The following is a 23,662-nucleotide window of genomic DNA, read 5'->3' as shown; positions in this document are numbered from 1 at the left end:
CCACTTGGCGACTCGTCCTGTGGCCTCCCTATTCTGGATGATGTCTCCCAAAGGGGCAGAACTTACCACAGTTATAGGATGACTTTGAAAGTACTGCTTCAACTTCCGGTTGGCCATAAACACTCTATAAAAGAGTTTCTACCAATGTGGATACCTTTGCTTAGACTCAATGAGCACCTCATAGATATAGTAAACCGGCCGTTGAACCGGATGCTCCTTGCCAGCCTCCTTATGTTCCACCACGATGGCAACACTGACCGCTCGTGAATTAGCAGCAACATATAACAGCAACGGCTCTCTGTCAATGGGAGCCGCAAGAACCAGTGGCTCAGACAATTGCCTCTTCAAGTCTTCAAAGGCAGCATCCGCAGCATCACTCCAGACGAAAGTGTCAGGTTTCTTCATCATCTGATATAATGGAAGGGCCTTCTCACCCAACCGGCTTATGAAACGACTTAAAGCAGCAACACGACCCGCCAGTCTCTGAACATCATTGATGCATGTCGGCTTAGCCAGAGAGGTAATCGCCTTAATCTTCTCTGGATTAGCTTCAATGCCTCTGTTTGACACCAGAAAACCTAAGAGCTTGCCTGCAGGTACACCAAACACACACTTGGCCGGGTTAAGCATCATCTTGTAAACCCGGAGATTATTGAAGGTCTCCTTAAAGTCAGATATCAGGGTTTCCTTTTCTCTGGACATCACCACAATGTCATCCACGTAAGCATGAACATTACGCCCAATTTGATCGTGCAAACAGTTCTGCACACACCGCTGATAAGTCGCCTGGGCACTTTTGAGTCCAAACGGCATAGATACATAACAGAAGGCTCCAAACGGAGTGATGAAAGCCATCTTCTCCTGGTCCTTAACTGCTATTTTGATCTGATGATAACCAGAGTAAGCATCCAGGAAGCTCAAACGTTCACAACCCGCCGTAGCATCAATAATTTGATCAATACGGGGGAGAGCAAATGGATCAGCCGGACAAGCCTTGTTTAAGTCCGTGTAATCCACACACATCCGCCAAGTGCCGTTCTTCTTGAGTACTAACAACGGGTTAGCCAACCACTCCGGGTGAAAAACTTCAACAATAAACCCGGCCGCTAAGAGCCGGGCAACCTCTTCCCCAATAGCCTCCCGTCTCTCCTTGTTGAACCGTCGGAGAAACTGCCTGACCGCCTTATACTTTGGATCAATATTGAGAGTGTGCTCAACGAGTTCCCTCGGTACACCCGACATGTCAGAAGGTTTCCATGCAAAGATGTCCCGGTTCTCACGGATGAACTCGATGAGCGCGCTTTCCTATTTAGGATCCAAATTGGCACTGATATTGAACTGTTTAGAGGCATCTCCTGGGGTAAAGTCAACAAGCTTTGTCTCAGCGGCTGATTTAAACTTCAACACCGGGTCATGCTCAGTAGTTGGTTTCTTGAGGGAGGTCATATCCGCCGGATCAACATTGTCTTGATAGAATTTGAGCTCCTCCGTGGCACAGGCAGACTCCGCGTAAGCCGCGTCGCCTTCTTCACATTCCAAGGTCACCTTTCGACTCCCATGCACAGTGATGGTGCCCTTGTAACCCGGCATCTTGAGCTGTAAGTAAACGTAACACGGCCGTGCCATAAATTTAGCATAAGCCGGTCGCCCAAACAGAGCATGATATGGACTCCTGATTTTAACCACTTCAAACATTAATTTCTCAGCCCTGGAATCATACTCATCTCCAAAGGCCACCTCCAATTCAATCTTACCAACTGGGTAAGCCGACTTACCCGGAACCACCCCATGGAAAACAGTGTTGGATGTTCTCAAATTCTTCTCAGTCAACCCCATGCGCTGAAAGGTCTCGTAGTAGAGGACATTGATGCTGCTACCGCCATCCGTGAGTACCTTAGTGAATTTATATCCACCAACCTGGGGTGCCACCACCAAGGCCAACTGACCTGGATTATCGACCCGTGGATGGTGATCCTCTCTGCTCCATATAATGGGCTGCTCTAACCACCTCAAATAACGAGGAATTGCCGGCTCAACAGAATTCACGGCCCTCTTACGAACCTTTTGGTCACGTTTGCACAAGCTAGTGGTAAACACATGATACTGCCCGCCATTCAACTGCTTCAGATGGCTTTGATAGCCTGACTGCTGCTGCTGCTGCCCTCCTTGACCAGACTGCTGCTAATGATTACCACCTGGATGCCCCTGGAAACTGGAATTTGAGCCACCGCCCGGGCCATGAAAGCCGTCAGCCCCTGAGCCGCCGCCAGATCCATGACTGCCATCGAAGGTGTTGGAATTTTTAAATACCTTCATGATCGTGCAATCCTTCCATAGGTGTGTGGCGGGGTGCTCCCGGGTGCCATCTTTTGGGCAGGGCTCATTGAGGAGCTACTCAAGAGATGGGCCTGACCCGCCGGACCGAGGCGGCTTACCCTTATATCTCTTATTGTTACCCCGCGCGTTGGCATTGGCCACAAACTCCGGGTTACCGTCCGCCTTGTGCTTATTGCCGCTTTGGTTTCCGGGGTTATGCTGTTGACCCTTTCCATTGCCGTTCCTTTTTCCCTTCCCCGTCTTCTCATCGTCAGATGCGGGATCCTTGGTACTATCAGAATTGGTATATTTGACTAAAGCCGCCATCAGCGTACCCATATCCGTGAGGTCACATTTAAGGCGCCCTAGTTTCTGCCTCAGTGGCTCAAAGTAGCAATTTTTCTCCAGCATAAGGACTGCAGAGCTGGCATCCATCTTATCGGAGGAATCAATTATCTCCTTGACCCGGCATACCCAATGGGTGGTGGATTCACCTTCCTCTTGCTTGCAATCCGTCAAGTCCACAATCGACATAGATTGCTTACAGGTGTCCTTGAAGTTCTGGATGAACCGGGCCTTTAACTCGCCCCATGAACCAATGGAATTGGGTGGCAGGCCTTTTAACCAAGACCGGGCCATTCCATCTAGCATCATGGTGAAATATTTAGCCATCGCCGCATCACTAACTTCCAACAGCTCCATGGCCATCTCATAACTCTCAATCCATGCTTCGGGCTGCAAGTCGGCCGTGTAATTCGGCACCTTTCGAGGTCCCTTGAAGTCTTTGGGCAACCGCACATTACATAAAGCCAGAACCAGACAAGGAACACCACCGGTTCTAGTGGCTACTCCCGCCTCAACGGAAGTTGTGTGATACTCTGGAAAATCTTGATGTGCCATCTGTTGAGCCGCCGCCTGAGTCGCCTGCTCGTTCTCCTGACGTATTCGATCTTGCACCGGATTATAGCCACCGGGCTGGTTACGGCGCTGGGCGTTTCTTGACAAAGCTTCCGACTCCATGTATCTGCTGTAACTCGGGCTCTGGTTCTGGCGAGGTGGTGCTACCCAGGGCGGGGGAGTTGAATGAATCCTGTCCTGGCTGTAAGAATAGGTCTCCTGCTGAGCTAAGGCCGTCTGGAGGAGTTCTCTGACTCTCCGGGTTTCCACTGCCACCGGGTCATCACCCTTCATAGGAAGAGCCGCCAAACGCGTTGAATCTGCGATTAAGTTCTCCATGGGGTTGGAAAAGTGACCCGATGGAACCGGCACATAACGCGGCGGTGGCATGCTCACGTGAGGTGGTGCCATCTCCCAAGGCTGAGTCGGCCCTCCTGTTCTGGCTGTCATAAACTGATTGACCTCCGGCGGGTTACTTGGGTCGGCTCCGGGTGTAGCAAAAAGAACCCGAGGGTCGTAATTCGGAGGTAAACGGGACTGAGTCTTCTGCTGTCTCCTCCTCATTACCTCATTGGATGCGTTTAAGCTCATCGTGAGCTGGTAAGCTTCTGACTGCAAGCGCTGTGCCCGGGCGTCGAGAGCCACCCGCTCTGTAGCTAGTCTAGTATCCTCAGCTGCTAAGGCCTCCTTGGCCTGAGCTATCTCCTCACGCACCTGTGCTACCGCTGCGTCATGCTCATCTTTGTCTGCAGGAATAACCGTGGCGGTTAACAGGGCCGTAAGCTTGTCCATGAGATCCATCAGCACCTGAGCCGGTGGGCGTACGGGGCCGCCTGCCCCGGCTGCTCCTAATCCGGATGTAATCGCTGTAGCAGCTGTAGAGTTTGAACCAGGCTGAGTTCTAGCCATGAAGATCCCTGCCCATCTTGGCGGCTCATAAGGGTCCGGAATACTGCTGCCATCGGAACAGCCCCCAAGTGCACCGTCTTGCACCTGATACAACGAATCTGTTGAGCCGGCGGATGAATCACCGTCTGAGAGGACGGCCGTCTCACCCCTATCTTCAGATCCTTCAGAAAATTCCTCTCCGTGGACGCACCCCACGAAGGCACACCGTAAGACAGGTTGAGTCCGGGTCTTCCTCGCACGCTGAGCCGTCTTGACGAGGTCGGTGCAGTTGTCCGGCTCAGGGCCCGGCTCACCGATCCGGCCGATGAAGACGTGGATTCCGCCGAAGGGGACCCGATATCCGTACTCAATTGAGTCGGCGTCGGGACCCCAGCCTTCGTTGTCGATGTAGATCTTGCCGCGACGACTCTTGGTCATTTGGCCCACCACGTATCCCTTGAGCCCTTCGAAGTTGCCCTTCAAGAACTCAAATCCACCATGCGCTGGCCCCACGGTGGGCGCCAATTGTCGTGGAATTGTCACGTCAGATGTCCTCGTGAAAGGACTTAGTTGTTGAGCCATTGCAACTAGGAAGCTTGAAGGGGTTAAGCGGGACAAAGGACACGAGAGGGTTTATACTAGTTCGGCCCCTTACAGTGAAGGTAAGGCCTATGTCTAGTTGGGTTGGTATTGATGTTTCGATGACCAGGGAGCAAGATACGCTATGCCCAGTTCTCGATGAGTTGTTTCTTTCCATAAGCCGCCAGCAGGTCGTCCCCTTATATACATGGGTTGACGCCCTGTGGCTTGCAGAGTCCCGGCCGACTTATAAACAATGTACGGCTCGGTGACTAGTTAAATCTACCCTATGTTACAAGTCATGCCATCATGGCGGTTTACTACAACGGGCCTTAAGTTGCATGTGGGCCTTAGGCCCTTTATGAACCGCCATCTTCATGCTTGGCCTTGGGCTTTTCTCTGATAAGTCTTCTGTGTGTAACCCGGCCCCTCCTGGGCGGCTTACACAAATAGTTATATTCCCAACACTTGCCGTCCTTCTTGAAGTTCTTTTTACCCTTGCCCTTCTTGAACTTAGTGGTTTTATTGACCATCAACACTTGATGTTCCTTCTTGATTTCTACCTCTACTGACTTCAGCATTGAAAATACTTCAGGAATAGTTTTCACCATCCCCTGCATATTGTAGTTCATCACAAAGCTCTTGTAGCTCGGTGGGAGCGACTGAAGGATTCTGTCAATGACTGCCTCGTCCGGGAGGTTAATGTCTAGCTGGGACAGGCGGTTGTGCAACCCAGACATTTTGAGTATGTGCTCACTGACAGAACTATTTTCCTCCATCTTACAACTATAGAACTTGTCGGAGACTTCATATCTCTCGACCCGGGCGTGAGCTTGGAAAACCATTTTCAGCTCCTCGAACATCTCATATGCTCCGTGTTGCTCAAAACGCTTTTGGAGCCTCGGTTCTAAGCTGTAAAGCATGCCGCACTGAACGAGGGAGTAATCATCAGCACGTGACTGCCAAGCGTTCATAACGTCTTGGTTCTCTGGGATGGGTGCATCACCTAGCGGTCCTTCTAGGACATATGCTTTCTTGGCAGCTATGAGGATGATCCTCAGGTTCCGGACCCAGTCCGTATAGTTGCTGCCATCATATTTCAGCTTGGTTTTCTCTAGGAACGCGTTGAAGTTTATGTTGACATGAGCATTGGCCATTTGATCTACAAGACATATTTGCAAAGATTTTTAGACTAAGTTCATGATAATTAAGTTCATCTAATCAAATTATTCAATGAACTCCCACTCAGGTTTGACATCCCTCTAGTCATCTAAGTGTTACATGATCCGAGTCGACTAGGCCGTGTCTGATCATCACGTGAGACGGACTAGTCATCATCAGTGAACATCTCCATGTTGATCGTATCTTCCATACGACTCATGTTCGACCTTTCGGTCTTTGTGTTCCGAGGCCATGTCTGTACATGCTAGGCTCGTCAAGTTAACGTAAGTGTTTTTGCATGTGTAAATCTGTCTTACACTCGTTGTATGTGAACGTAGGAATCTATCACACCCGATCATCACGTGGTGCTTCGAAACGACGAACTTTAGCAACGGTGCACAGTTAGGGGGAACACTTTATTGAAATTATTATGAGGGATCATCTTATTTACTACCGTCGTTCTAAGTAAACAAGATGCATAAACATAATAAACATCACATGCAATAGTAGTGACATGATATGGCCAATATCATATAGCTCCTTTGATCTCCATCTTTGGGGATCCATGATCATCTTCGTCACCAGCATGACACCATGATCTCCATCATGATGATCTCCATCATCGTGTCTCCATGAAGTTGCTCGCCAACTATTACTTCTACTAATATGGCTAATGGTTTAGCAATAAAGTAAAGTAATTACACGGCGTTAAATCACTGACACGCAGGTCATACAATAATTAAGACAACTCCTATGGCTCCTGCCGGTTGTCATACTCATCGACATGCAAGTCATGATTCCTATTACAAGAACATGATCTCATACATCACAATATATCATTCATCATTCATGACAACTTCTGGCCATATCACATCAGAATGCAATTGCTGCAAAAACAAGTTAGACGTCCTCTAATTGTTGTTGCATCTTTTACGTGTCTGCAATTTGGATCTAGCAAGAACGTTTTCTTACCTACGAATAACCATAAAGTTATTTTTCAACTTCTATTTACCCTTCATAAGGACCCTTTTCATCGAATCCGCTCCAACTAAAGTGGGAGAGACAGACACCCGCTAGCCACTATATGCAACTAGTGCATGTCACTCGGTGGAACCTGTCTCACGTAAGCGTACGTGTAAGGTTGGTCCGGGCCACTTCATCCCACAATACCGCTGAAGCAAAATAATACTAGTAGTGGCAAGAAAGTTGACAACATCTACGCCCACAACAGATTTGTGTTCTACTCGTGCAATAGAGAACTATGCATAGACCAGGCTCATGATGCCACTGCTGGGGAACGTTGCATAAAATAATATTTTTTCCTATGTCCACCAAGATCAATCTATGAGTTCATCTAGCAACGAGAGAGGGGAGTGCATCTACATACCCTTGTAGATCGCGAGCGGAAGCGTTCAAGAGAACGGGGTTGAGGGAGTCGTACTCGTCATGATCCAAATCACCGGAGATCCTAGCGCCGAACGGACGGCACCTCCGTGTTCAACACACGTACGGTCAGCGTGACGTCTCCTCCTTCTTGATCTAGCAAGGGGAAGGAGAGGTTGATGAACATCCAGCAGCACGATGGCGTGGTGGTGGATGCAGTAGGGTTCCGGCAGGGCTTCGCCAAGCGTTTTCGGGAGGAGGAGGTGTAGCAAGGGGGAGGGAGGCGCCAAGACTTCAGGTGCGGCTGCCCTCCCACCCCCCTCTTTATATAGGGACCCCAGGGGGGGCGTCGGCCCTAGGAGATGGGATCTCCTAGAGGGGGCGGCGGCCAAGGGGGGAGACTCCCCCTCCAAGGCAAGTGGAGGCGCCCCCTCCCCTAGTGTTCCCAACCCTAGGTGCAGAGGGGGGGCCCAGGGGGGGGGGCGCACCAGCCCACCAGGGGCTGGCTCCCCTCCCACTTCAGCCCATGGGGCCCTCCGGGATGGGTGGCCCCACCCGGTGGACCCCCGGGACCCTTCCAGTGGTCCCGGTACAATACCGGTGACCCCCGAAACTTTCCCGATGGCCGAAACTCGACTTCCCATATATAACTCTTTACCTCCGGACCATTCCGGAACTCCTCGTGACATCCGGGATCTCATCCGGGACTACGAACAACTTTCGGTTTGCTGCATACTCATATCTCTACAACCCTAGCGTCACCGAACCTTAAGTGTGTAGACCCTACGGGTTCGGGAGACACGTAGACATGACCGAGACGACTCTCCGGTCAATAACCAACAGCGGGATCTGGATACCCATGTTGGCTCCCACATGCTCCTCGATGATCTCATCAGATGAACCACGATGTCAAGGATTCAAGCAACCCCGTATACAATTCCCTTTGTCAATCGGTATGTTACTTGCCCGAGACTCGATCGTCGGTATCCCAATACCTCGTTCAATCTCGTTACCGGCAAGTCACTTTACTCGTACCGTAATGCATGATCCCGTGACCAGACACTTGGTCACTTTGAGCTCATTACGATGATGCATTACCGAGTGGGCCCAGATACCTCTCCATCATACGGAGTGACAAATCCCAGTCTTGATCCGTGTCAATCCAACAAACACTTTCGGAGATACCCGTAGTATACCTTTATAGTCACCCAGCTACGTTGTGACGTTTGGTACACCCAAAGCACTCCTACGGTATCCGGGAGTTACACGATCTCATGGTCTAAGGAGAAGATACTTGACATTGGAAAAGCTCTAGCAAACGAACTACACGATCTTGTGCTATGCTTAGGATTGGGTCTTGTCCATCACATCATTCTCCTAATGATGTGATCCCGTTACCAACGACATCAAATGTCCATAGTCAGGAAACCATGACTATCTGTTGATCAATGAGCTAGTCAACTAAAGGCTCACTAGGGACATATTGTGGTCTATGTATTCACACGTGTATTATGATTTCCGGATAATACAATTATAGCATGAATAAAAGACAATTATCATGAACAAGGAAATATAATAATAATCCTTTTATTATTGCCTCTAGGGCATATTTCCAACATTGAGTTGACGAAGTACCATAGACTTCTTGCTCTCGATGTAAACGTCGCCTTCCAACAAAGAAATATTTCGCCTTTATCAGTTACCAAAGCGTCAAATTTGATGTTCGATCCCTGGTGGGCTGGGTAGCACCGCCTCCTAATTCCAAACCTTCCAACCACATGTTGGTTCTCATGTATGCACATGCCCTTGACATCGTGTTGTTGTAGCATACTCGTGTATTATCTATAATTGCGATGTATAATGCACTATTTATTTCCTAAATATAAGCCAATATTACAACGCCCCGACCGATGAAAGCACTTCAAAAACGATGCCCACGTCATTTTCCCCATGTGTGTGTGTGTGGGGGGGGGGGGCGTCTTGAGCGAGAACCCTACCCAGCGCCGCCGACGCCTTACGTAGACGGGGAAAGCCAAAAGCCCACACGCGGTTGGCGACGACAAACCTTCTTCCCCTCAACTGGTGGTGCAAATTCTTTTGCGGAGCTCGTGTTATGCTCTCATGGTTGTCTGCCTCACCGGCCTTCCTCGGCGTGGCGGAGGTCTGCCCGGTGGTCTAACACATCCCATAGCATCAACGACGTGTTGCGTAGCGGTGCATGATGAGGTACATCAATTGATGCACACAACCATCGTTATTAAATTAATAATGGTCTGACAAGAACATACATCAAACAACCCGAAACTACCATTACCTACCTACAAACTCGACAACGGGGATGCCGCCACACCCCCACCGTCTAGAACCGGGGTCACCGCCATATTGCATGCATGACGTACCAGAAGAATACATCCGGTCCAGCAAACCCAAAGCATGTACCACATGCACACGCCTCAAAAGTCGCGACCACCATTGAGTAGTTGACCCATATCCTGGGTAGAGATCCACATAATCACTATTGGGTGATTCATAGTTGGCTACTTAACAAAAATATCTGATATGGAGGATGTAAAACTTTTGAAATTATTAAATTTTCACCCTGATTATCGGTGAAAGCGGTATGCGAGATGGCACGACAGTGGATTCACACACATAGTAGCCCAGCCAACAGACGGATAAAAAAAGGTTAAGAAAACAAATCAATAGATAACATTATTAATAGTGGAAACATTCAAGAAAAACCTATCAATCAAAACCTGGAATCTTCTTTGAAATTTGGAAAATTTTGAAATTTAAGAAATATTATATGATAAACATTGAAAACCATGTAATTTCCAAACGTAAACTACCAAAAGGTAGGAAGCCAAAAATTATCATAAGTACATATATTGGAGATAGATAATGCAAAACTAACAAAGAAATATGGTGTCTGTTCATGGGTTTCAACGCCAAAAAATTAATTTTCTCAAGATCCATATTTCTAATAACATATCTTTGTTTTTATATCATTTTAATTTATTTAAGAAAATATTTTGTTAGATGTTTATCCATGCAAAATTTTAAATGTCCCTCTTATTTTTCCGTATTCTTTTAAGCTTTGATATTTTTCTTATGATTGTCTATCTTCTATTCTAATTGGTTGCAAGTGTGTAAAACCACCGACTCTCACCGGTTATACCGCTTTTACTAGGACCAGGGACCAAATTTACTGTATCTTGAAAGTTTAGCAACCAAAATTGATTTCTTCATTTTTCTTGGTAATATTAGCGAGTATTGCCTTTATTCATGGTCACTCAACCTCAAAGATCACTTTCGTGGTCCCCCTCTCCGCGCCAGGGCTCCTAGGTGAAAACCCTTGATCGTCCTTTGATCGCGAGGGCGAGGCGTGTTGCATCACCACCCTAGGGGGGGTGACGTGGATCTCCGGCACCCTCCCGTTACGTCCATTTGACATGGTGGGCGAGCTCGGATCCTTCTCGATGCATCTTTGACTCTGGCATGGGGCAGTCCCGGCGGCTTCCTATATTTTAAATGCAACGTGAGTAGCATCGCTAGCTCTCATTCCTCATCCTCTGCAGGTAGAATTGGCGATTCATGGCCTGAAGCGCGAGCAAAGAGTGTCCTCTCCGACGACAACTTGCAATTGGTGTGTCTGTTACATGCATGTTTGGTGGTTTCTCATGGAGGCACGGGTTTTCTTCTAGTCAATAGCCTCACTTCATCTTGTTGAGGTGTGAGCAGTAGTGTACTCTTCTTTTATATTTGATCTGCTTTGTAAGAGGATTTTTATTAGAACATCTCTGTAACTTGTAAGATGATTTCATCACCACCTTCTATCGGTTTGGCCTTTTTTCTTGAGTCGTATTTTTTTGGTCGTGCTGCTTTACATATAAAGCGGGCCGGAAGCCTTTTTTGATAGAAAAATTAGGAAAATAATTGTTAGACTCGCTAAGCTTGATAAATAGATTAAATATTTTAGTGGGAGAGTAGGAAGAGATATTTTAGTGTGGAGTGGGGGCAAATCATTGGAGTCAGGGCATTTATTATATAAATTTAAAGAATTTCAATTTTTTTTGAATACAAGCAATTTCTCTTTGAATTTTAAAAATTGAGTGGGGCCTAGGCACCCACTCAGCACTATGTAGGTCCGCCCCTGCACCCAGTAATGTTCATACTAGAGGCTGGGGCGCACCCTGGCGCGCCTCTTGTGCAATCCTGTGCGCACTTGCCTTAGTGGTGGAGTTGCGAACGTGCATATGCGTTTCAGAGTACCTCAATTGTTAAAATATGAATACAATGAACACAAGCTTAGAAGAAAAGTGTTCGATCATCATACATATAAGGTAGTAGGTGCATATTATAAGATAGGCCAGAGTCTTACAAGGTGGATGATAGAGCACAACATTGAGATAAGCTAAAGACGATATACGGTTCATATATATCCTGCTGATGACCTTATACCTAGAGACGATGTGATGGACGGTGAGGGAGAGACGATGTGATGACCTTATGCCTTTCCTTGCGCTTGAAATGGAAGGCGCAGATGTCGCCATCCTGAATGTTAGCGTGGTGACGAAACCATGATCAATCCGTCGTGATGGTGGCCCTCCTGCCGGTTTCAAGCATGAAGCGATTGTCGCAGTTCACGGTGCCGTCTGCGAGCTTCAGTGGAAGGGTGTCATCATTTCCGTCAATGTACTTCTGTCCTCTGTGTACTCTACCTGAAAATACTATCAAGACAAAGAGAAACACTTAATTGATGGCAAGACTTCTTCTGAAATATTAGACATGTACAACTCGTCTGATCCCCTTTGGCCGGGAGCCATGAATCAAAGATTTTGAAACTGCAAGAATACGACACCGATGCAGAGAGCTAGCCATTCATGTAATTAATACTGAAGCGAAAATCTTAATCAATGACCAAACTAAAATAATACTCCCTCCGTTCCGAAATATAAGTCTTTTCTGAGATTCCAAACGGGGACTACATAAGCAGCAAAATGAGTGAATCTACATTCGACAAAATGTCTATATACATCGATGTGTAGTCCTTATTAAAATATCTAAAAGGACTTGTATTTAGGAAAGGAGGGAGTATAATCTGGACTAATCCTAAAGCCAATGAGATAAATCATAGACTAAATGAAACTAATGATTGAACTACAAAGAGCAGATATGACCTTGTAATGCCTGAAAAGTGTATCTGAATGTTATGATAGAAGTGTCCATGAGAATAGAGTTGAAGCTATACCTGATGGGTTGCACCCCCGTTTAGTGTGACTCGAGGTGCCGTAGCGCGTTCCTACCTGCGACGGGTGCGGTTCTTGCGGATATGGTTGCCGCGTAGCGCCGCCGACGTGGCCATCTTTTTACATGAGGATTAAGAAAAGGCTTAAAGTTTGGATAAAAATAATATTAGTTCATGAAACAATTCTAGATATTAACCACCACAAGCATGTCAAACCTTGACAAACCCAATTGAAACAGCAGTTCTAGATATAGAAAAGGAAAACATGGATGGCATAAAGCGGGCGACCAGAGGAACGCTGAACTGCTCGACAGTATAGAAATAGCCATATAATCACCATCCTTAAGTTGGTAAACATAATAACAGTTCTTGAAAAATCTCTTCAATTTGTGTTTGTACCCTGAATCTCTGGTCAAGTCATAATCCAGTGAAACATTTCTAGATCCCCAGAAAGTACTTTTCTTCTAGTATGCTACTATCTTGAATCAGATGGTCTAATTCAGGTGATATTGATAAACTACAACACATTAGTTTCATAATAAGAATGCAACTGATTGTAGGAACCGAATGGTAGGAAACGGGAGACAAATCAGAGGAACGAAAATCTACACCAAAACATCAACAAAATTTGTCCGAGAGTCACGAATCAAAGATTTTAAAACAGCAAGTCTACAAACAAACCAAATTTCTAGATCTCCATGTAATGAACTGATGTAAAGAAATTTGTAAAACACGAGTCTATGCACAATCCATCTCATCCCCTTTGCCCGAGAGGCACGAATCAAAGAACAGTAATGTCAAATATCCCCTCATGTCTGATAATTTTTACTGGCATGGCTGCATGGGTGTATGTGTCAATAATACCCTCAATGTTTGCATCATGCAAAAGAACTGTATAATGTGAAGCTGGAATTTGAAGTACGAAAAAAATGCATTCTTATAGAGCAGATGTAATTTGAATCTGGAATGTATAAAAAGTGCACTCAAACAGATTTCATTGCAAATAAAAAAACATGCTTGAGATTTGAACCCTGCCCTGCTATGAATAGGACAAACTACTCAACTCAGTTTCTAGAATTATCATATAAAAATCTCATGCCGGATAAAACAAATCACGCATCATTTTGCTAATTAGTAGACCATCATGCATGAGTTTTCCGCTCATGCTAGCGATAGTTTTGCGTCTCTTTCTTTGGATTGTAATGAACATTATAGTTAACCAATAAAGGTCCCTGTTTTCCTTAGAAACATTAGTGCGCTGAATAAATGTAGGCAAGAGTAGCTAATACCTGGCTGCAATTGGAGCATCAGTAGTTCCAACTTATCGTGCAGTACCAAGCAGAGGCCATCGATCAGCCATCGCCCATGTGATCGGACTAAGTTTGGAATACCTAGGAAAACATATTGCTTTATGAGTGATGTGATGCTATGTAATTTTAATAGGGCAAAGGCAGAGAAGATATGTTCTCATGTGAAATAGAAATCGGCCTATTGTTGATGGTATTAAATTAGAAACAAGTAAACTACAAATTCCGATACAACAAGAATTTTGGACCTGAACAACAACGATATAGATGGCATATAATGCAAACATTTTCTTGACATAACATCTAGAGTTCCACAGTAAAACAGGAAGTAGAAATCCATGAAATTCAAAATACGAACGAAAGCACGGCCTGCTGTGCGCTGCCCGTAGAAGCGGTGGGCAATTGGAATAGACAGCCAACTTGAATGTCGATAGGATCTAAATAGTATATACAGAGGTAACTACATTCATAGGTGATTTTTCTTAACCCGGGTCGTCACAAATCGTAACCGATAAGGAGAGAAGTTGATTGCATACATGTAGGTTCAAAGTGAGATGGATCACAAATTTATTATGATAAGTTCAAGTGTTTGGAGAAGTATGTTTCTAAACCCATTGGTCCCTTTTCAGCAGCACAAAATCAACGGTAAATCCTCAAGCAGTTTGCACGACTGTAATGACGTCAAGTAGCTACAAGAGTTTTGTTCCCGCAAAAAAAGAGTTGTCATTTGTCAAAGCGTTTAGACACTAACCATGTTATTTGAGATGGGAAATGACCTTCGTAGGTGTATAGGAAAGGATCTTTGAGAGTACCTGGTAAGGTACAATTTTCTAGAAGCAGAAAGCCGCTAAAGCGGTGGGCAAACAGGACGGATACCGCAATGATGAGTGTCTGGCACTGCGAAACGGGTTGCGTTATAGCATCGATCATTCAATTTTTCAATATCCATCCACACCACAACAAATTAGTATAGCATGCTCAAAATTAATCTATCTGTAGCTGGACTTGAACAACTGTCGCTGAACTTAAAGAAAAAAATGAATAGAATTAAAATGTATTAATTCAAAAACGACATGAAACATCATTGATGAACTTTGTATGTACCTAAGGGAAACATAAATGGGTAGTCCAGCAAAGCATAGTGTGGAACTGCAGATTCAAAATATTCAGATCATGTTAAATTAAATACCCGCATATATGTGCAAATATATAACTTTTAAATTTCACCAGTAAGTAATGACAACAGTTTGGCATTAACAATACTGTAAAAAATAGCAGAAAGCATAGTTAAGCGACATCCAATCGCCTGGAAGAGAGTTTTCCACATATGTTTTTGGCAACATCTACGGAAATACAACTGAAGCTAGCAGTATCTGAAAAACAGACCGACATCCATACTCGATTGTAGATAAATACTATAGCAGGACATAATTTTTATAGTATACTGAATTTAGTAACCTGGGTAGGTAGCTACAAATTTGGATTCTGACCTCCCTCGAATTACCATCTCTTACTGTATCATACCAAGGCTTCCCCACATGGCATCACATATGAAGTGCCCATTACTAACTTGTATACTTTGTCCTGTTTATATATCTCCAGTACCTAAAAATGAGGAAGCCACATATTACAATCTTTTATTGCACCAAACCTTCCTTATACAACATCAAGAATATCAAACCCCGAAAAGTCAAGATAAACGTGCATGTTAGCATGTATTCCAGTTTTCACTGATCATATTTAAGATCATGTGGCATGTCTCACCATTAAGCACAAAAGCTTGAGACACGATGAAGTACATTATATAGTAAGACATGATCTAGCCAAGCTATGTCATGAGCATAACCACTTCAAAATATAGGAATCTGTTTGAAAAACTTCTAATCTGATTTGGTGGCAACTCTGGCTGCAGCGGCCAGTGCCCATGCACCTGATAAAATATAAACCTTGTAATTAATTTACAGGAAAATATGAAAGGAAGCAAAGAAATTAAGAAGTATACTAAGGGATGCAATAAAACATCACGCATCTCACGGTCAGATATGAACATAGTGTCAAGTCAACTAATTTTTCAGTCTAGAGAAGTAAAATTCTTGCTAACGAAAAAATTCTGCAATGCACGAGCTGCATGGAAGATGCAAAACACAATTAAGCATAGCCGATAGTTGTGTAAGGAAAGCATTACGCAAAACCTACATATCCAGCGGTAAAAAATAAACCTCAAGTGATGAATTAATTAGTGACCAAACTACATGATGTATCATATCCTCTGCTCTGAAAATATATGGGTGCAACAAGCACTGAAGTGCTGTAACATGTACCGCACCTATAATAAGATTAGTAGCTCTCCTTTGCAATTTACAACTGATGCCCACCATGACATGCAAATTATCTGAAAAAGCTAATCTTTGGCAAAGAAGAAAATTCTCTTCTGAAATATCAATTGAACCATATGACCTAATTTCAGGATGCGAAAAATCTAGGTAAAACATAAATTTATGATACAGTCTATAGATAACAATATATATGGCTTTTAGTGCCCTATATACCAGTAGACATGACCATGAGCACAGATTCAAAGCCAAAAGGCATGGAAAGGAGTCAAATATATACCATAGAAAAACAAAACTGGGAATGTCGAAAAGGCCGTATACAGAGTATACAGATATAACGACACAATAAGATCAACAACATGATGTAATAGTGGCTATGATTTGTTTCTGGTAAAACCATCACAGAGAAAGAAAATTGTTGGACAAACAACCCTTTGTTTTTTATGTGTGGCTGCGCAAACAACCATATGTTTTCATGTGTAACAATAACATTAATTTCAACTCAATCGTTGGAAATTCAGATCATGGCACCCTTTCATGCACAAAAGAACGAGACCACCAACATTTCTATGCACAAAGGAACAATAATCGTAGGCCCTACCTGGATTCAGACAAAAAACAAAAAGCATAAATTTAACACCCCCGCTAAAAACAAGCCAACATGGATACAAGGGAGCTACGAGAATCCAATGCACAGAGAATAGTACTTTTGGCTTTTACCAAAAAAGAAAGCCCTCATTGGCCAACCTGCACATCAATACACACAACAACCAGGACAAGCAGAACATACTGAATCCCAAAAACAAATTGCCATACAACCGCACACCTAGCTATGGAAAAGAATATGAGTGGAAAGGAGGAGAAGAGGGGTTGACCAGTCGATCCATGAATGGAGACGCAGGAGGGTGCTTATAAAGGATGTGCAGGCAGAGATCAAGGGAGGCACATCCAGGGGACCGACCAAGAGGAAGAGAATCCGCTCAAATCGGACCAATCTGTAGGGAAAATGAAAAAAAAATCATATGAGTAGCAACCAATGAACAGGAATGTCCAACCACAACTGGGAGCAGCCATCGCAGTTGAGGCGAAGACCAACTTCAGAAACGAGGGAGCATCTTCTTCCTCCCCCGTGGCCTCCTGCCCTCTCTCCCACGACCTCCATGGCCTCCTCTTCTTCCTCCCCCATGACTTTCATGCTCTCTTCTCCTTCCTCCCCCACGACCTCATCTCCTTCCTGTGAGAGGCTATGGTTAGTTGTGCGGGCGCGCCTGGGGGCACACAACAGCTGCTAGGGCGGCAAATTGGTTGGGTGAGGCGAGGAGGAGCCTTGCCTATTGATGGCGGCGTCGGAGTTGGCCGTGCCCAGGAGGAACGGACGTGGCGGCGGCCGCGGCGATTTGTGGAGAGAGAGAGGGAGTCGGGAGAGCAGGAGGAGAAAGGGGATGAGGGAGCTGCCTATCTGAGACTGCGATCGATCTCTTTTAATTTTTTTATCTCTCCCTTCGGCACAGTAAAAGTGATGAGCTGGATAGCCCCAGCGTTCGCTCTTCACGCGACTGTTAATGGGTTTAATAGGGGGTCAAGCATCCAGGAGCTCTAAATCCTCTTCCCTTGTTTTGATTTTTCTATATGGGTCATGCAAAGTCTTGCGGGTTGGATCGTTATTTTATTGGCGACCGCTAGCAATCAGCCGGATGATCCCCGAGCAGGATCATCCGCCTCAGCAGCCACATGATTAAATCATTAATCATCGTCTGATCAAATCCTTGTGCGACCGGGTCATCTCTTCCTATCCTGCCTTCCTCATCACTCGCAACTAACCACAAAAAGAGTACGCCGGTAGTCTGCCTTGCAACCCCTCACACCTAGGCGCACGACAGTCTCCTCATAGCACTGGCTCATTGGCGATGTCTCGCAGCGCCGCGCAAGACCTGTGGTCCTCGTCAACGCCCTCCATGCTCGGAGCTTAGCCGCCCACTCAGATCGCATCAGTCCGCTCGTAGCACACGCTGCTACTGTCGTGGTTCTAAGTCTGACAGTAGAAAGGGGGTAGGTATGGAGAGGCAAGATCTTAGCTATGGCGAAGATGTACACACGAGGTTTACGAGTTAAGGCCCTTCTCAGAGGAAGTAACAGCCCTACGTCTCGATGCCCGGAGGTGGTCGATTGGTTTATGTGTGTTGTGTTACAGGGGGTGCGAACCCTTGCCCCAGACGAGGGGGGTGGCTTATACAGAGTGCGCCAGGACCCCGGCCCACCTCCATTACAAGGAGCTTAATGTACATAAAGTAAGGGCGTTACTGGTAACGGCAGTCTTAAATACTCTTAATGCTCATGAAGACTAAGGAGTGAATGCCCAGCCGTTGTGCGTTCTTCCGACTCCTGGTCTTCGATGTAGTCGAGTCATTCCCCATACGGTCGAGTGAAAGTGGGGAATGAAACTCGAGTGACTATAGTGTCGAGTGGATTCTTGGTCTTCTTATCTTCTGGGGTAGTGACCTTGGATAGGACGTATAGGTCAGGCCTATGACTCTACCCCAGGTCTGTATCCTCATCAGTAGCCACCGAATGGATTAAGGTGCGAGTGCAAAATAGGCTGAAATTGAACTTGTCCTGAGCTTTGGGATCTCGCGAGTGCTTTCTGCAAGTCTGAGCGCCCGCGTCGATGTTTGGTGTCGACTCAGTCGCCTTGATCCATTCAGTGGACAGTCCAGTGAACTGTTGATCTTATGTGCCGAGTGTCGTGTTGGAGCGCGGGATCTTGGGCGCGATTACCTACTGTGTATCCCGGATTCCACGGGATACGAAATTTCGGGGAAGCACGCCAGACGGGGAGTGCCGAAGCGGGTGGAGCGGATAAACAATGATTCCTTGATTCCCGCGCCGCCTTTTTCGCCATGTATGCTGCGCGCGTCTATTGCAGGATTTGACGGGATCGCCTGGTCCCATGCGTCAGTCACTCGGAAACGATCTCTTATAAGGTGGCCGGACCGAGGCGTCTGTACTGTGCACTTTTTCTCTTCCTTCTTCTTTCTCCGCTTATCCGCCGCACATTACTCTTCTGCTCCGATGCCGCTGCCCCGTCGCCATGGTGGAGGACAAGACGGCGGCGCTAGAGCTCGCAAAGAAGACGAAGGAGGTGGCGAAGGGCAGGAAGCAGTAGCGCGGGTCATCGTCGCGTGCGAGGCTGCCGCCGGGCTGGATCCAGGGCGATTGGATCCGGTCTTCGATTCGGCAGGCGGACCTGGACGATCTAGCGGAGTCGGGGTTAATCGCCAAGGGAGCGGCAAGGCTGCCGGAGGGGGAGATGAGCCCTCAGCCTCAACCGGGTGAGTGCGTTCTGCTCGCCACCCACGTCGACCGCGGCTTTTCGCTTCCTCCGCGCCCTTTCTTTCGGGGGTTTCTGAACTTTTTTGGTGCTCAACTCCACCATTTCTCCCCCAACACCATCACGTATTTAGCTGCTTTCATGTCGATGTGCGAGAACTTCTTGGGGTGTCGACCGCACTGGGGTCTTTTCAAGCACATCTTCACCATTCGTTCCCAATCAGTAAAGAAGGCAAAGTCGATTGACTCGAAAACCCATGTCATCCAGATGTGCGGGGGTTTAGGTATCCAAAAGAGGAAAGGGAGTGCTTTTCCTGCTATGACTCTTCCTGATTCCGTTAGAGGCTGGCAATCGACTTGGTTCTATTGCCAGGATGTCGCGGCTCGAGGTCAGTCGACCGGCCTCCCCCACTTCTTGTTTGACCGAGTCCAGACTCCTGCCCCGCTGAAAGTGACGACTGGCGAGACCATGGAGACGAGGATGTTGGTGGATAGGGTGGTTCAACTTATCAATGATGGTGTTATGGGTCTGGATATGTTGGAGGTGTTCCTCAGTCGACGCATCCAGCCCCTCCAGGCCCGCGATCACCCGATGTGGCTGTATTCCGGACCGGACGACACCGCTCGGGTCCATCCAGAAGAAGTACCGTCTACAACAGTAGCTTTGTGGCTGAGGAGCATCACATGCAACCAGGACAATCCCAGAGGATCTAGGTGAGTTGTCCCCTTTAGCAGAGAAAACCCACCTGACAAGGTACGCTTTTCGCTCCGACTGCTTCTCATTTATGCTCCGACCGCACTTGAGATTGACCGACTCTCGTTCGACCAATTTGTTCCGCAGGTGCTCACTGAGATGCATTCGATGCCCAATGGCGAGCAGGCTTTAGAGCAGGCCCAGGAGGTGGAGGACAGCGCGGAAGATAGCGACGAGTGGGATTCTCAGGAAGACGACAAGGAGGAGGAGGAGAGCGAGGAGTCTGACAAGGAGGAGGAATTCGACTCGCTGCCACGCTTCGAACGTCGATCCAAACAGCAGCACGACCCAGCCGGCGGGCGCGGGAAAGGTGTGGGTCCAAGTGCCAATACTCAAAAGCGCACTCGGACATCGACTCCGTAGCCGACGGAGAAAGTGGCCAAGCAGCCTAAAGTTGCTCCCTCCAAGGCCCGGAAGACACTGTCGCGCATCAAGATGGACGTCCCCGTTGCCTCAGGGTGGGTATCTTGTTTGTGTTTCCATAAGTCGACTGAAGGTTTTCTTGATCTGACCGACCAATCCTTGTGTCTTTCCAGCCCCACCTCTGCTGCCACTGACATGGACGTCGACAAGGCACCAGGAGACGAAGAGGCCACCTCATGAGCTGGTAAGTTTGTTCGACCAAGTTCTGTTTAGTCGAGTGGATGGTCAATTGACTGAAAATTTGATACTTCTCTTCTTATGTATCTCCGCAAGATATCGTTGCGCTTCCTGATGACAAAGAAGAAGAAGAGCCTCTACAGGAGAGGAAGAAGAAGAGTGGAGGCTCAAGCTTGAAGTTCAGGTCCCTCAGTTAACACCGGTGCCAGGGGCGATAATCCGGACCAACATCACATTCGCCAACCCGTTGACGATTGATCGTCCGTCGGGGTCGACTACACAGACGCCTGCTGTACCGGTGCGACTCCACTCATCCGACCCGGTAGCTACTTCAACCCCTCTGGAGCCATCTCTCTTTGCTACATATCAAGCTCCAGACGACTCTCCTGGTGCCGCTAGGGAAGCTCTTCGCCAGGCGAATCTTGTCATGGAGCAGGTGAAAGTGATGCATGAAGCCAGTCAGATAGCTTACAACGCCAGCACTGCCCTTTAGACCAATGTTCAGGTCAGTGGAATTCCGACTGAACTTTTGAATGTCGCTTTATATCTGATCACCCACCGGGTGTTCCTTCATTTAGAACTCAGGAAATCTTCAATTATGCACTTTCCGAATCAGTGGGGGCACGTCGAGTGCACCCACTGGGTGTAGTCCCCGAGACCACGGTCGGCTGCTAGCAGTCGACTGAGGTCTAATGAGGTATCTCTCTTGTTTTTTTACAAACTCATGCTGAGTATTGATCTGATCCAGTGGGGGCACGCCGAGTGGGGGCACGCCGAGTGCACCCACTGGGTGTAGTCCCCGAGACTACTGTTGAATATTTGATTCGGCAGTAGTCTTAGAGTAATTCTTTTCCTTCACTGTTACTTCTGTCTGTCGACTGACATGTCTGTCTTTCTGGCTGCAGAGGTCTTGTGATCTGGGAGCCCGGCTCACCGAGTTAAAGAAGAAGCATATCAGCGTTGAGCTTGACCTCAAACTTGCGAAGAAGAATCTGAATTCTTTTCCTTCACACTAGTTTTTCCTTCAGTCTCTTTGAACCGAGTGATTTCACACGAGCAAATGTGCGTAGTGAAAATCATCAACTTCAGTCTCGTCTAAAGAGTGTTGTTTCTTTAGAGAGGATGAAGGAGGCTTTGGAGCAGAATGATCTGGATCTGGCTGCCGCTCAGAAGGAAGCACGCGAGAAGACGAAGCTTGTGGACCAGAAGCTGGCTTCGGTCAGCAAACTGGAGGAGGAGAACGCGAAGCTGAAGACTGCCATCTCAGATGCCAATCGGGAAGTTGAGCAACTGAAGAAGGACAAGGAAAATCTGACCATTGAGGTTGGCGGCCTCAAGACCAAGACCAACAAGCTAGAGTTCTATCTGGAGCAACTGGCTGCCAAACTTGTTCTGAAGCTTGAAGGTATGATCAGTCGACCCATCACTTTGTTGCTGATTGAACTTTGTTGTCACGCCGTCGATTCATCACTTTTTGCAATGGGACAGAACTGTGTCAGGACTTGGAGGCTGAAACTGGGCGGGTTGAGACATGTCTCGACCCCATCAACTGTCCCATGAAAGATGAAGTTGCGATGAACTTGCTTCGATTGGAATCACGCTTAGATGGTGCAATCGACTATCTGGCTCGGCTGAAGGCGGCGATGGCCTGAGTGGACGCCGAACTCTAGCCTCGGGAGGAAAGACCTCGAGTCTTTGATGACTCGGTTAAATCAAATTCCAGGCCGAGTGCAAGAGTGGAAGAAATCTTCTGCCCGCTGTGGCGCTGATGTCGCTTTGTCCCTGGTCCGAGTGCACTGCAAGGAGGCTAAGGAAGACAAGCTGGCATCTCTCAAAGTGGCAAACACTAAGAAGCACTCCTTCCAGGACTTCATGGATACTTTCCTCGAAGCAGCCACTCGCATCGCCAACAACATCGATCTTGACAGCTTCTGCGACCTGGCCAGTCCTTCTCCCGCCGAGTGATTAAAAAACATTATGCTATCACTTTTATTTGCCTTGGAATGCCGAGAGAATTTGTAACCGTTAAAACTCCTTCGGGCCTAATGCCCGAGCACTTTATTCTGCGATTAAGAAACTTTGGATTTATCATCTCATAAATTGCGTTTGTCTTCGAACGAAATGCTTTTTTCCCTCGAATTGTTGTCTGTTTGCTTTATGCAGCTCCTGGAGAAGAATAGTCAGTCGACCGATCGGGCGGTCCTTGAGCAACATTGATCAGCTCATCAACGAGGCATTCAGCAATGGTCTTGGCGTTCTAGTCAACCAATCGGGTGATCCTCGAGTAGCATTGATCATCTCATCAGCAAGGCACTCAGCAATGGTCTTGACGTTCCAGTCGGCCGATCGGGTGATCCTTGGGTAGCATTGATCAGCTCATCAGCAAGGCACTCAGCAATGGTTTTGATGTTCCCGTCAACCGATTGGGTGATCCTTGAGTAGCATTGATCAACTCATCAGCGAGGCATCCAGCAATGGTCTTGACGTTCCTGTCAACCGATCGGGTGATCCTTGGGTAGCATTGATCAGCTCATCAGCAAGGCACTCAGCAATGGTCTTGACGTTCCCGTCAACCACCCGGTAAGGTTTTTCAAACTTAGGCGAGCACTGGGCTGTAGCTAAGCCCCTCGAGTGGGAGGATTGTTCACCACTCGGTAGGATTTTTCAAACTTAGGCGACTACGGGACTGCAGCTAAGCCTCCGAGTGGGAGGTTTGCTCTCCACTCGGTAGGATTTTTCAAACTTAGGCGAGTACGGGACTGCAGCTAAGCCCCCCAAGTGGGAGGTTTGCTCACCACGCGGTAGGATTTTTCAAACTTAGGCGAGTACGGGAATGCAGCTAAGCCCCCGAGTGGGAGGTTTGCTCTCC

The 23,662-nt window shown here is 47.0% G+C and overlaps 1 protein-coding gene across 4 annotated transcripts; it reads right to left on the bottom strand.

Moving 5' to 3' along the window:
* Positions 1 to 11,537: 11,537 nt before the first annotated feature.
* On the bottom strand, positions 11,538 to 17,444 carry LOC119368206. 4 transcript variants are annotated; one of them, XM_037633528.1, is made up of 7 exons: positions 17,209 to 17,404; positions 16,988 to 17,107; positions 15,238 to 15,384; positions 14,884 to 14,928; positions 13,762 to 13,863; positions 12,476 to 12,589; positions 11,538 to 11,954 (listed from the first exon to the last, which is right to left on the bottom strand). In XM_037633528.1, exons 3-7 carry the CDS (start codon positions 15,284 to 15,286, stop codon positions 11,809 to 11,811), a joined length of 456 nt encoding a protein of 151 aa, XP_037489425.1. In that variant the 5' UTR covers positions 15,287 to 15,384; positions 16,988 to 17,107; positions 17,209 to 17,404; the 3' UTR covers positions 11,538 to 11,808. The 4 variants fall into 4 exon arrangements, 3 of the variants coding, with proteins under 3 accessions (XP_037489425.1, XP_037489424.1, XP_037489426.1); XR_005176563.1 differs by having other exon boundaries at positions 15,270 to 15,384; positions 16,988 to 17,444; XM_037633527.1 differs by having other exon boundaries at positions 16,988 to 17,404.
* Positions 17,445 to 23,662: the final 6,218 nt, after the last annotated feature.

Source organism: Triticum dicoccoides, chromosome 2B, assembly GCF_002162155.2.
Source record: "Triticum dicoccoides isolate Atlit2015 ecotype Zavitan chromosome 2B, WEW_v2.0, whole genome shotgun sequence".
In the NCBI taxonomy this organism is placed as follows: domain Eukaryota; kingdom Viridiplantae; phylum Streptophyta; class Magnoliopsida; order Poales; family Poaceae; genus Triticum; species Triticum dicoccoides.
Note: the sequence above shows the minus strand (reverse complement) of the source record. Positions and strands in the feature narration are given on the sequence as shown.